The 15,288-nt window shown below is 39.6% G+C and overlaps 1 protein-coding gene across 4 annotated transcripts in view; it reads right to left on the bottom strand.

Annotated features, from left to right (window-relative positions):
* The window catches only part of VPS13B (vacuolar protein sorting 13 homolog B), a 454,815-nt gene that overhangs the window by 153,991 nt on the left and 285,536 nt on the right, over positions 1 to 15,288 (bottom strand). For all 4 annotated transcript variants that reach the window (XM_081116977.1, XM_081116974.1, XM_081116975.1 and 1 more), the window contains exon 34: positions 19 to 706. In XM_081116977.1, coding sequence (XP_080973103.1) covers positions 19 to 706 — 688 coding nt within the window. The remainder of the gene's footprint in view (positions 1 to 18; positions 707 to 15,288) is intronic.

Raw genomic sequence — 15,288 nt, 5'->3', positions numbered from 1 at the left:
CAAGTTGAAGGCTCTTACCTGTACATCTGTAATCAGAGGCCACCCCTTTAAGCACAGCATCAAAAATGGTCATCTCCACTCGCTGCTTCCGGTGGTGACAACTCAGAAGCAAAGAAGGCTGGGAGACAATGAAGTATAAAAAAGGCTCGAGCTGCAAATCACCGGTTCCCCTTCGCCCAGGCTGCCGAACGATAGTTATCCCAAGCGCTTGTCTAGCGGATGACCTCGTGGTTGCGTGAAGGCTTTCGAGAGAGATGGCCCCTGCTCTGCTCCCTGAAGGAGAAGGTACGCTGCTGCTTAGGAGGTCGTCCGCTGTTACCATGGAAATGCATGCCTCGCTGGGTCCAGTCACACCCGAATCATCTTCTGGGAGATTCAGCGAGCTCTTGCCTGTTTTTCCATCAGCCTTTTGTTCTTGCGATCTCGGTTTGGGTAAGGCCGTGCAGGAGTATGTCATTAGTGAGATTCTGCTTGCAGTAATGAATATGTCAAAGGGAATGAAATTTAGATTTTTTACAATTGATGACTGGCGCGAGGGACGGGCGATGCGATGCTGGCTGGTACCACTGTGCTGCTCTATTTGTACGATTCTGATTTTAACACTGTCACTGCCAATGCCACTATCCTGAGCACCACTGTACCGAGAGGAGGTTTCGGCCACACTGCCATCAAATGTATCCATTTTTTTCTGCTCTTGCTTAGAGACCTGTAATGAAAAACAATAAAACATTTTAAACTAGTTACATTCCAAGTGTTATTATATAAAGGATGTTATGTAAACATTAAAAAATGGTAGTCCAGTATAACCTGGAACAGAGTAATCATAAAAACAAACGAGGCTCCCATTCCAAGAATTACTCATATTAATACGCCAAGGAAATAGGTGAGAAGTCATCAAATGTGCATTTCTAACATTAAAATATACTCTTGAGTGTCAGACTTTCTTTCTTTGGACTGATAAAGAAAAAATATATAAAAAATACATATATATTAAAAAATGCCTCTTTAAAGAATTAGTATTCTTTACAGTGATTTTACAAGTAGTACAATAAACTGTTTCTGAATCGTGATTCCTACTGGTTGAAATGATACTTCAGATAGGAATAGTTTATATTGTTTACCCTTGTCATTATAAAGCTGATACTTAGGATTTTAGATAGTAAGAAAGAGAGGGAAAAGTTATGAAAGACAAAGAGAAGTAAACTATGATAAACGGATGCCATTCAAAATGTTTATTTTCCTCTACAATACAACTTGAAACAGTGTAACTGTAAATGATCAAATAAAATGTAATTGAAGCCCCTGAAGGTGGCTTTTCCCTCTGTGCACGAAAGGCTACCCATTCTCAAAGTTTTCCCTCAGCATAACTGAAAAACAACTTTTGGTTGAGTTCTATGGCAAACTCAACCATAATTGACTACATGAGACTACACAGTACTTTCTAGGAGCAGAATACTATATTTTCTTATTTACAGATTTTATCTAAAGCCTAGTCTCTCCTCTTTAAAGTGAGAGTTCCCCATCAGTGGTGACATGGCAAGACAAACCACCTGCAGGTGGAGATGAGAAGGTCAGTGTCCAGCCCTATTACATACTGAGGCGGCCACCTTAGACTCCAGCCAACGTCAAGTGGCCCAATCTTGAGATATAAATAACCAGCAGGGGCAGGATGGCAGCTATCGAGTTGGGTCACAAGGGCTCCTGAACAGAAATCAGATGGTAACCAATTCTAGTCACCACTGAGCAGAATGGAATTTGAACCAATGACCTGAGATGAAAGACTCAGACTCTCATAGAAAGAAAAAAAAAAAAAAGGTACCAATTTCCCAGGACTAGCGAACTAAATTCTTAAACTGGGGTGAAAGCCAAGATGTCCACCATTTTCCTAAGCTTCCCCACTATTTGTAGAACTGAAATAAATAGGCTGGTGATTTTTGAGACATTTACAAATCCATTGGTTTGTCACCAGTCTACTGAAGATTTATCTATTACACTGAAGAGTATCTGGGCTGCTATTGAGAAAAGTTTTACAATTAATTTTGTGTGCTAAGCTTTAAACCTGGGCATCAATTTACTATTCCTTTGTGGAGAAAGAAAAGCTCACAATGCAATAACTCGGAAAATAACTTTTGCTTTATTATTGTCCAAGGGGACTAATAATTTAAGTTGTCAAAAATAGCACTGCCGGCCTGCCGTTGGTGAAGGAAGCAGAAGCCTGCGACTCTGGGCAGCGCTGTTACATCGGCTCTCCCACTCTTTACCTAACTCACTGAAAACGGACAATAAAAGTTTTCTTTAATTAGCTACTGGTGCGCATTAACATGATCATGATTAAACCATAAAAACCAACTGTACATTACTCTGGTCCCCTCTTCCATGTGTTCTGAATTACTCTGTTTGAAAATGTACTTTGCGTCCCTTTTAAAAGTTGGACCTTCTGCTCTCAGAGAGTTAAATGCACATTACTCCGTGAAGAAGACAGTGTTTCAGACCTCCAGGCATATATTAAACACACTGGCAGCACTTGAGACAAAATGCTTTACTTATTAGATACTTCCTATTCTAAACAGTGTCATCAAAGGCTAAAAACAAAATCCATATAAAAGCTGCACAATGCTTCCACACAGAGCCTGTGCCAAAATCCCTGTACTTTCCAACTAATGAGGAAAGGATGTGTACTCTTAACATATGAATGTAAGATTTTCCAAGCATTCACTTTAGGAAACTGGGCTATTGATTCCATATGCGTTATGTTAAATGAAACTGTATTGGTAAAATAACCTTTAAGATATCTGGCATGATAACTATAATTAAACAATATTCAAAAGACTAAAACAAAAGGGAATTTGGTTCCACAATGGCTAATTAAAATAAAATGAAAAAACACAGCATGTCATCTCTCAAGATAAATTGTTATTGTTCAAGAACTATTTAAATACTGTTAAAATATACTTTTAGATAAAATCTGAAAGAGCTGGAAAAATATTTGTGGCTTAAAAATGGATAGTTTGGTGAAGAAAAAAGTATAGGCCTCCGAAATTTTATGCGGAGATAACAGCTCTAAAGTCTTGAGCACAACCAGATGGTACTTGAATCACAGGAATTCTACAGTTTCACTATCAATGGGTTTCAATATGAGGAGGTTTCAATAGCCAGGAAAACATGTCAAGTCGATAGTTTATGTCTTAGATCATTTCAGCGCATTTTCCCATCCTTCCACAGCTGTTCAGGGTAGACTCTAGCCACCTTGGGAAAGGTGCTGAAAGTTGTGCTAGTAGCTGGGGCACTGTAGCCAGTTCTTCCTTTTAATGTCCTGAGGCAGGTAAGTGTATTAGCTCATCCTGGAGTCCAGGAAGAGCCACAGTACCTCAGGAGCGCTGGCTAAAACCACACTTCAATATGAGACAATACCAAAGGATGCCTTAAAATAATTTCAAATGAAGGTCTTCCGTAGCATTTTGGAGTGGAGAAAGACAAGCTGCACTGGTTGAAGCTTCTTGTTGGGCCATGTTGACCTTCTTATGAGCATATTCAAAAGTCAGCCTTATTAATAAAAGTGCTGCAAATAAATGGAATTTTAAATTTTTAAAGAAAAATATGTGGAAACCAACTTCATGAGAATTAACAAGGACCAAAGTAAATATAATGCTTGTTTTGAGGCTGATAAGAAAGGGTAATTCAGAATCTATTCCAATATATTAATTCACATTGTTTTAAAAAAATTTCTTTGTCTTTTTAAGGAAACCTTAACTATACACAAAACATAAACATATCAACATGCTTTTTTTGCCTTCTTATCATAATTATGGTTTTATCATGCAACACTGAAGTAATAGTTCCAACATGTAATAGTTATATTTTAACCGTGATCAAAATATCTTTGACCAAATATGAGATCATTTAAACATCTTATAAATTATGAAAAAGCCAAGTGTGAAAGCACAAGATCAAAGTGACAAACACATCTGCACATCACTGTGACATTTATTCTAATTTTACTGCCTTTGCTAAAATGTAGCAGTGTTTCCAAAGAAGTAAACATTTTGTCTATCTTACAAAATCAAATACAATAAAACAACTAGTTACAGTATTTTAATGGTTTTACATACTAAAATCACCAAGAAAAATTTTTACAAACTTGAAAAAAATAATGTGCCTCACTGTTTAAACGTTTGCAAACATACTCTTCTAGCTGCATCTTTTACAAATCTGGTTTGGGGCATAGGATGGGGTGGTGCTACTGAGAGGCTGTGGTAGGCGTCCAACACAGACACAGTCTACCTCGAAGCTTTAGATAAACAGTAAATTGTTGTAACGATCAGAAATACTGAATTTCAACTTGATGAATTCATTTAATCAAGCAAACAACAAAACTATATTTTCAAGTCTTCAATGTTTAGTGTTGTCAGTATTACTCTTCATAAACTTTTATCATTTTATACATCTTATACCACTGTAACTCAGTGAGGTGCTAAGTACCATTTATCTAAGCACAGTAAATTACATAAAAATTATAAAGAATGAATTGACTTTGTTGTGAAATGTCTCCTTCAGTGTAGCCAATCCACCTTATTTTTCATTTAAAAACAGACGCACACAAGCGATCGAGGCACTTGGGTACTACAGATACAGAGGGCTAGAAAACAAGGGCTTTTATGTTTTATTTCTCTAAGCCAAATGTTATACAAGATCCCACATAATATAATTGTTCCCAGTTGGAAGGCAAAAAAAGTTTTCACAATACTGCAGTAATTATGCAAAAGAGCAGAACTAATGATACCCATGGCTGCCTAGCAGATAGAATGGTAACAGTACCACGGCCTCAAGTTTTCCCTTTCATGAAGTTACTTTTCCGGCTCTTTGAAGTAACAGTATGAGGCCACTACTGCCTGCTAAGTATCAGTTCAAATAGTCACATTTCAAGACCACTGCTAACTGCAATAAAAGGAGCATGGAGATAGTTTAGGCAAGGCTGTGTTTCATCGTCGTCTGTGTTTGGTCTATTGTTCTAATTTAAGTTGAAAATTATGAAAAGGCACCAGTGCTGGTGCTAAACTGTCTATAATACCTAGATCATTATCGTGTCTGTTTCAATATGATAAACCAAACAACAAAAAGTGTATACACACCGACCTACCCGCACAAGGAAGTTCCAATCCTACTAACTGAGATTTTATCTGCAGGGTTGCCCTTAGACTTTTGTGCCTGTCCTTTTATACATATATGATTTCACAGCATACGCTTATTTCAGGGGCTTCTAAATTTATGAGTAAAAAAATCAATTCCAGGCAAAACTGTGCATACAAGGTCTTAACCCAGGAACAGTTCTCATTCTTTCTCCCTCTCTTTTTCTACGTATAAAATTGGAATAGGTTGGTCATTTTTGTTCGAGGAAACTAGAGCTAATTGACTTGCACTAACTTCCAAGTTTGTTTGACTTGTTTGCTTTTTGTAATGAATTCAGTTTTGTGTTTTTTTTAAATAAAACTTCACACATTCTGGGAACTTTGGGATCTTAATCAAAACCGATGCCTCAACATGAGAAACGACAACCTGCTTTGAAATGGCCATGATGTTAATTCTTAAAAAGTGGCTACTGTGTGTACAAGGTAACCACTCTTCATACTGACGAAAAGCAAAGTTCATTCCACTGATGTCAATGTGGAAACCATTTTGTCCCATGGCTGCTTAAAGATTTTCAATAGGATTAAATCAGCTGCAAGTCCTCATTATATCAGCGTTTACAATTGTGTCTGAGTTGGAGTCTGTTTCTCATAGAATTTTACTCAGAGACTGACTTAGATTGGCTCCTTAGGGCTAGTCTGATTTTACTAGAAACAACTGTATCACATCAGCCACTCTCATAAACTTGCCATAAGATTGAATCAGCCCCTGACCCCGAAGAGATGAAAGTTTACCGAGCCTACACGTTCTCTGTAAGAGCCACGGAAAAGTGCATTGCGTTTCTGCAATGCAGAGGAATACGCTTATTAACTACTCCAGTGGGCCTTTGCCTCGAAACTATGAACCTGATTTTCTGATAAGAAAACTATAGTTGAACTTGGATAAATTTCTATCAATAAAAATACATACAAATCCTTATTTGATTATTTTATCCCTCAAGGTACATATGCTCCTTTAAAGAAATTATGTTAAGGGCTTATGGACATAAAGCAAGACCATGCTTTTAAAACTAATTTTCTCCTAATATTCAGTACAGTTGAAAAATAATAATGGTTTAAGTATATCCATAATTAACTTTATCCAGAGGCTGGTTTTCACTGCCACATAGTTATTTAACAAAAATATTGAGCCGATATTCATTGTTTTGTACTCTACTTACCAAGTCGAAACAAACCTGTTCGGTTAGGTGTGAGCCCTGAACAGGAACGAAACCCTCAACCCTGATGCATGGGACGGATGCCACTCAACCACCTGAGCCCCCCAGCCAGGGTTAAAGTTTCTACTTTTAAAGGATATTACTATTGTTCTCTTTTCTTTTTTTATTGAATTTATTTGGGTGACATTGGTTAATGAAGTCATATAGGTTTCAGGGGTATAATTCTACAATACAGCACCTGTACACTTACTGTGTGTTCACCTCAAATCGAATCTCCTCCCATCAGCATTTACTCTCCCTTCAACACTCTCCTAGCTCCCCCACCCCCTTTACTTTTAAGGTAACATTCGGTCATGTATGGTTAATGTGTGCACTTTAGCTATAATAATTTTATTGGGATAAAATATTGAGCTTTTACAAAAAGGAGCAAATGTTATAATTATTGAGCAAAACGTGAAGTAAAATTTTATTTCATATCATTCATTCAACAAACTGTTATTGAGCAGCTACAGGCATAACTCAGAGATATATGGTTGGGTTCCAGACCACCACAATAAAGCAAGTATCACAACAAAGCAAGCACATGATTTTTTTGGTATTCTAGTCATATAAAAGTTATGTTTGCACTATCTGTAGTCTATTGAGTGTGCAATAAAATCATCTGTAGTTAATGTACATACCTTAATTGAAACAGGTATGGTGACAAAGGATGCTCTGACTTTGGGTGGTGGGCACACAATGCCAAATACAAATCACGTATCACAGAAATGAACACTTGAAACCTGTATGATCTTATGAATCAATGTCACCCCAATAAAATTAAAAATACTTTATTGCTAAAAATGCTAACCGCCATCTGAACCTTCAGGAACTTTCAGCAAGTCGTAATCTTTGTGCTGGGAAAAGGTCTTGCCTTGGTGTTGATGACTGTGGGCTGATCAGGGTGGAGGCTGCTAACGGCTGGTAACAGTTCTTACTGGCTACCCTTTAACTTCATGTTGACGGATCAAATCCAAACTGAATTAAAGCTACATGATGATTCCCTGGGAGGTGGGGTCAGTAGGTTGGTGGAATAGTGAGAACACACACATCTGTCAATTCAGTTTGCCAAAACGATTACAGCAGTGACATCTAAGATCGCTGGTTATTAGACCACCATAACAAATATAGCAATAATGAAAACGTTTGAAATATTGCGAGAATTAGCAAACTGTGACACAGAGACACGACGTAAGCAAATGCTGTTGGAAATACGGTGCTGATAGACTTGTTCGATGTAGAGTTTCCATAAACCTTCAATATGTAAAAAATGCAATACCTGCACATTTCCGTAGACCCCGGTATGCCTCTGCTATATTCTCAGCACTAGTTGGGGATACAGTAGAAACAAAGCCCTGGCCTTCATGGAGTCTGTCAGACAATATAATTTTATGTGTCACACACACACGAGCACTCATCGTATTTGATGATGGATGTTGGGTATTACGAGAGCAGAACAAGGGTCAACAATAATTTGATTTCTTTTGGCCTGAGCAACTACAGAAATGGAGAAAGATTTTCTAGGCTAGACAGCTTCTCATCCTGTGTGTTAGCTAATTCTTTAACATTCTGTTTTCCCGAGGAACATAAATGACCACAGTGATCTTCATATAGGGAGATGATGATAGTCACCACTGTACCTAATTTTAAAGGATTCTCTAGTGCAATTATGATGTCTTCCTTGTTCCTCTAGCAAGTCAAACCCCCAATTGGCTAAGAGCTATTCAAGGGAGGGCTATAATTAGAGACAGTTTTCTGGGGTTGGGCATAGACCTCATTCTAGACAAACACTTGGAGAACAGAGAAATGAAGCCAAGACACGGAGTCATGCCACATCCCTAGAAAATCAAATTAACAAGATATAGAATATTTCTTGGTTCCGCTGAAATTGACACAATATTTGTAAGTTGAATTGGGGAAGGGGAAAGAGAGGGCTGGGCTCTTACAAGACCTCCGTATTTCTAATTGCTACTGAGCATTTCTACTTGGATGTCCCATTATCAATATCTCACATCTAAAAGATCTTCATAACATTTAAAAATATTTTCCACCTCTATACATTAACATTTTATTTATATGTTCCTTCTCAAAAGGCTCAGATATTAAATATACCTTCTTGGCCCCACCAAGTGCTGCTAGTCATTCTTTCATTTCATTAATTACTCCTACTATTTCCTTTGTATTTTCTATTCTTACTGGCCCTTCCCACTTTACACTGGCTGGTTACAAGAGTTCCTTAATTAGTTTCTTTCACTGTTTTTCCCCTTTCCTAACCTATACCATATGTCAGATTACTCTTCTTGAAACACTTTCTATATTTACTTACAAATACTTGTCCCAACAGAATGTAAGGTCCACGGAAAGAGACTTTCTGAGTGTTTTTTAATTTTCTACTTTATCACCAGCACTCAGAACAGTGCTTGGTACATTAAGTAGGCACTTAATACATATTTAAAGAATAAATTAAGGAAGGAACAAATGAACTGAATAATTTACAAGGTGCTCATTTAGGTCCCTGGGTGAGGGAGCAGATGTAAGGATCAGTTAAACTTGGAGCCTGCTTTCTAAATTTGAGATACTTATTTACTAACGATGCTTCCAGGCACATCTGAACCAAGACCAAAAGAAGCTAGAATTTGGACCTGCTGAAATCGCAGTAAGAACACTGAGGCTGAGGGAGACACATAAATGAAAAAGGGACAAAAGACAAAAAAAGAGCACGTGTAAGTGTATGGAAAAGGAAATGTTCCGCTTGGCTCGAACAAGTTTGGTACCTGTTTGGTACTATTATTATCCCCATTTTAAGATACAGAAACTGAGGCCCAGAGAAGTTAACTTGCTCAAAATCTCACAGCAAGTAAATGGTGAACTTGGGATTTGGACACTGGCAATGTAATTCCAGCACTTATTTCAAAATCACAACCTACAGAGTCTCTATCTCAGAACCTTATCTGTTTCTTTCATAGCACTTAACCATAACCTGGAATCTCTCAAACTTGTTGTTGTTGTTAACATATGTCTCCTTACTAGACAGTGGCAAGATCCATCACTGTTGGGACTAATTTTGTTCACTGCTACATACCTAGTGATGGGCACAGAGTAGATGCTCCATAAACACATGCTGTGTAAATAAATGAATGAATGAAACAGTAAGGAAGGAGCAGGAGAAAGGAGGAAAGCTACAGAAACCACTATGAATATCTAAGGGCCTAGGGAGGTTTTTTATTACTGCAGATTTCAGACAGATGGCTTCCCAGAGAAAGTCTTCATCAATATATGCATGTGTTTTGAAATGCTGAAAGGAAAAATCCATTTGCAAGGTGCTGGGACCAGGTGTCTCTATTTTAGCAAATCACTGTATTCAAGAACAGGAAGCAGAGCTCGGAGATAGAGCACTGCACTAGGGGACTGAAGACCTGGCCGAGCGCCACAGTTTCCACTAAGTCACACCTGTGCAGCTATGTGGGAAAAAACTGTCTGTTCATGGCTTTCCTCTGTTGACATGGAGTTAAAATTAGAGGAATCTAGGCCAAATCCAAGTTCTCATTTCAGTGCATCAGAATCGTGGTTTATTAGAGCTGGAAGAGGTTCTGGAACTCGCTGTTTTCAGAGCTTCTTCAAACTATGTTTTAGCCACTGTATCCTTTCTTTAAAGAAATCTTATGGGGTAATGAGGTTAGTGGGTAACAGAGGATACATAATATGTCAAACAGAAAAAAACAAAGTTGCCCCAGGATGGTTGTGTCATGAATGTGTACCCATGTGATCTGAGGGCCACAAAGCTCAAATCTGCCCCAGGTCAACCACACCTTAATACAATCTCTTCAACTTCTTTCACCCCTCAATCCGCCCCCCCGAAAGCTGTCAGTCAGTTCCACGTATCCATGCCTCTGCTTCTATTTTGTTCATCAGTTTATTTTGTTCATTAGATTCCACATATAAGTGAAATCATATGATATTTGTCTTTCTCTCACTGGCTTATTTCATTTAGCATAATACTCTCCAGATCCATCCATGCTGTCACAAAAGGTAAAATTTCCTTCTTTTTTTCACAGCCGAGCAGTATTCCACAGTGTAAATGTCCCACAACTTTTTTCCTGCTCATCTACTGATGGGCACTTGGGCTCTTTCCAGAACTTGGCTATTATAAATAATGCTGCAATGAACACAGGGGTGCATATGTTCTTTCAAATTAGTGTTTTGGGATTCTTAGGATATACCCCCAGAAGTGGGATCACTGGGTCAAATGGCAGGTCAATTTTTAATTTTTTGAGGTAACTCCATACTGCTTTCCACAGCGGCTGCACCAGTCTGCATTGCCACCAGCAGGGCACCAGGGTTCCCTTTTCTCCACACCCTCGCCAGCACTTGTTTGTTGATTTACTGATGGTAGCCATTCTGGCAGGTGTAGCTTTTCACTTTCTAATTTTGACAAAGTCCTATTACTCAATTAATTAGGTTGCTTAAGCATTTTGTGCCAGGTCTAAGAAATCACTGCCTAATCTAAAAGTTCATTTCTATGTTTTCTTCTAAGAATTTCACAGTTTTAGCTCTTAAATCCAGGTCTTGATCAATTTTGTGTTAATTTTTGTATATGGTACATAACAGTATTTTCTTCCAATTGTTTTTATTTCTGTAAGGTCAGTATTAATGTCCCTTTTATTTTAGATTTTAGTAATTTGAATCTTTTTTCTTGGTCAGCCTAACTAAGGGCTTTCCAATTTCGCTAATCTTGTCAAAGAACACAGCTTTGGTTCTGTTGATTTTATCTACTGTTTTTCTATCTCCCCTTGATATTTTATAGAAGCCTTAGAGAAAGTAAGGTGTTTTGGGCTGAAGCAACAGCAGCTTCCTACCAATTCCTCCATTCAAATAGCCACGTGTCTAGGATGGCCCAAGCCAGTCGTATTTCACAACTATTGTTTTACTTAGTAATGGTGTCTACTGTTATTCTCAAAAATTTCCTGTTCAGAGGATAAATTATAGGGTCACTCTACTAACAGCCCTGGTCTGAAAGAGGATTTCCTGTAGGTTCTATCCAGCTTCCTCCCAGCCCCTTCTGTTTAAGTGCTCCTTGTGGTCCTGGCCTCAGGTATAAAATAAAATTAAAAAATGAAATGAGGACAATACAAACATCAGATCAAAGAGACACATCTGCAGTCAGATTGGTGGGAACGCTTGCCAACTAAGGGAAAAAGTAAAAGGAGCAAGTCTTGTCTCTCACTCTCTCTCTCACTCTGTTTTTTTATTCTTTTATAAACAAGTATAAACTGTGCTTGAGGTTGTACAGAAATATTCCCAGGAACTGCTGTGGATAAAGTAGTCTGTGTTCATGGGTCTCGGACTTTCCCAGGGAGCAGAGTCCCATATTCCATTCTCCCACTGTGCCTGTGCGCACACTCTTCCTCAGCGAGGGGACAGGCCGCCTGCAGTGCGACCCCTTGGAAGGGAGAGGAACAGTCCCTCCCTTGAAGGAGAGGTTCTGGGTCCAAGGGCTTAAGAAAAAACAGGTACCGCACTATATTATTCTTTAAACTTTAAGAAAGGTTATTTTAGGAAATAAAGTTCTAAAACATTATACAAAAACCTTGTTAACAAGAATTTGTGTGATATCAAAGTTAAATCGCTATGAAAAAAATATATTTCAAGGTTTTCACTGGAATAAAAATGCTCACTAAAAGTCAGGGGAAAACATTAACTGCTGTTTTTGGCAATAACACATGATGAAACAAAGCTTCCTTCACAACGAAAAGACGATGGGACCGTGACTCAAGGCAATGGCAGATTCTGATTTTGCTATTTACTGTAGTTTGCAGGATACCAGTTGACTTTATTCTTGGGAACCCATTTTAAAGTGGTAACGATGGATTTTCAGGCCTGGCTACGCCTACCAGGAAAATGCCACAACCCTTACTCACGCGTCCAGCTACGGTTTTCACTGGCGTCTCCTATGAGTTACACTTTGGCACTCTTCTAAACATCATCAGGCCACAAGCTCAGTCTAAATCAAATATTTTTACAAACTAAACAATCCAGTGCTAAAAACTACCCAAGTTACAAAGACCTAATGCTGTTTCCGTTCCAAGGACTGGGCTGTTTTATCGGGGAAAGTGCTTACCACATTAAAAGGGAAACGGTGCTTTAACCCAAAAGAACGGGCCTGGCCAGAGCATGAGAAACACACTCTATGGATCAAGCCTACACTGGCCACCAACTGACAGACATAACCCACTAGAGACCTTTCCCAATCTCTGTATATCGTGGGCCTACATAATGTACTGCCTTAGGTAAGTTAGTCCCCGCACCATTGGGTCAGTTGAGCTAGATTCATACAGAAAGAAATGCCGTTTCGCAGACATGGCTTATGCCCTCATTCTGGCTAATACTCTTGCAGAGGTGACCCCTGTTCACATGGTCATTGCTAAAGAACAATTCCAAGTCCAAGTGCATGTTCTACTAATGACAAGTGAGTGGCATAGCTCTGCTGTGCAGAGTATGTGATTGTCGAAAGCTGAGAGAGGGCATACGAGCAGTCCTAGCAAGCTAACCTAGCAAACCAGCAGGGCGTTCGTTTTTACACATTAAATACAGGAATACTACAGCGCACTCTCCAAGGCGCTGCACGTTTTAACTCGAAATTAGTCACACAGCGACTAGCACATAATAGGTATATTAAAAACTACGTGTGCAATGAATGAATGTGGAGTACCTGGTTTCCTTGCAGACCTGGGAAAGCATATTACATGAGTCATATTTAGAAGGCCACGAGCAATTTCATTACACATTTTCCTTTCCTTTTAAAAAAAAGCCGTTACTCTTTACTGGAGGAGTTTTGTAACTGGACTAGCTCTGTTCAGTCCTACTGATTGCTCACTTCTATCGCTTCTATCGGCAGTTCCACCACGCAGGGCTTCATGCTGGTCAACTGCTGTCAGGTCCAGCAGTGTTAGCTCCTCAATAACGGTACACTCTTTGCTTACAGGTATTCATTAAGTACGTCCATCACTTATTCACTTAACAAATTGGTACTGGGCTCCCACATGGCATGAGAAAAACAAGAGCAGGGTAAAGGAGACCGGGAGTTCTGAGGGCTGCATGTTTAAATGAGGGGTCAGCGTCGGCCTCTAAGATGGAGCCGTTTGAGCAAGGCCTTGCGCTGCTGCTAGGAAGGAGCCTCTGCAAAGGTCTGGCGGCAGGAACCACACCAGGAGTAATCCAGGGAGACCAGGGAGGCCGTGTGGGAGAGGAGCCAGCAACGGAGGCGGCGGCACGAGAGGGGTGGAGGGGTGAGATCTTACAGGGCCTGGAGAGTTATTACAAAAACTCCAGCTTTTCGCTCAGAGAAATAGGAGCCAGTAAAGACAGCTTTGAGAGGCGACAGGCTCAGTTAGTTTAGGTTCTTAAAGGATCACAGTGGCTGCCGTACTGAGACTGTAAGGCCGGGAGAACAGGTGCCGGAAGGAAATGAGACAGGAGGCTACCTACTTGGCCGTCGGGCGAGAGGCGAAGGTGGCTTGGATCAGGGCAAAACAGCGAAGGAGGTGAGGAGCCGAATTCTGGAGGTGTTTTGAAGGGAGAGCCAACAGGGTTTCCTGACAGATTAGATGGGATGCATAATAGAAACAGAGGAGGTGTGTATGACTTCATAAATTTTGGCTTTAGCAACTATAAAAAACGGGAGTTGCCAATGACTGATACGAAAACAGACTGCAGGTGGAGTAGGTCTGGAGGAAGAGCGCGCAGCAGTTCCATTTTGAACATATTCACCTCAGAGAGCGAAATGCCATAATCCTCACATTGCAATCCCAGCTTAGTCTCCTCATCATAGTTATTTGTAGGTTACAAATAAATCTATTGCCTTTTATACCCTAGGCATTCTAGCTGGAATTGTATTGGAGACCTTACATAAAACAGCTTTTATTCATTGGAGCCAACGTTTCTCTCACTGCAGTAGCTGGAAATCCTACTCCGCCAATTATGAATTAAGAAAAGGTCCTGCTTGCATTTCATTTACCAAAAACAAATGTCTTTGTAGCTTCTTGTCACTGGATTCAAAAACAATTTGAGCAGGATGAAATGGCTCTAGAATTAGGATCGAAAGACCTGTAGGTCCATCCTTGGTTCTTCACTTAACCTGTGATGAGACCTTAACATATTTGGGTCTCACTGATGACACATAAAATGGAGAAAATGCCTATGTTATAGGGATGCTGTAAGAGTACATGAAATGAGGTACATGCAAACGTTTCAGGGGTTGTAGAATCACACCAATGTTAGAGATTATCATTCCAATAGCTCACCAAAAAATTTACACATGACTGTTGTTTTTGCTCATTCATTTACCCACTCACGCATCCCACCACCTCACAAACAGGAATAAATGTAGATAAAAGTTCTCTGAATAATCTCAACAAACAGGTGAAAGACTTGTGAGAAGCTTTCTGGAGGCTCCTTCAGTCTTTTAACCCCCTACCCTTTTACGAACAGCCTAGACAAGGCTTACAAAAATGACTTCTCTCACAAGGGTCTGATTCCATTATAATGAATTCTGCAACAAAACACCCATTAAAATGAAAGGACAAAAAGGCCCTGGTGAGAAATAGGAGGCAGCAGGGTAAACCAGAAACAGCGATGAAACGTGGGCCACGGTACCCATTATTGGACGAGTCAAATGGACTGAGACCAAAGTGCTGGGGTGAGAACAGAGAAGACTCTAGCATCACCTGTGGGAGATGAGAATGATGATATATGGCAGGAGAGGGAAAAGGGTGCAGTGGGGATTAAAGTCAAGGTCTTGGCCCTGCCTACTGTCAATTTATTTTGTAAGACCTTTGGCCTGCCCCTGATGGCCTTCCACCTTATTTATGGAGAAGAGAGGGTATGTAGGCAATCTTTCTCAACCATGTCAC

Source organism: Miniopterus schreibersii (assembly GCF_964146895.1).
Source record: "Miniopterus schreibersii genome assembly, chromosome: 17".
Lineage (NCBI taxonomy): Eukaryota > Metazoa > Chordata > Mammalia > Chiroptera > Miniopteridae > Miniopterus > Miniopterus schreibersii.
This window is presented reverse-complemented; position numbering and strand designations above follow the sequence as displayed.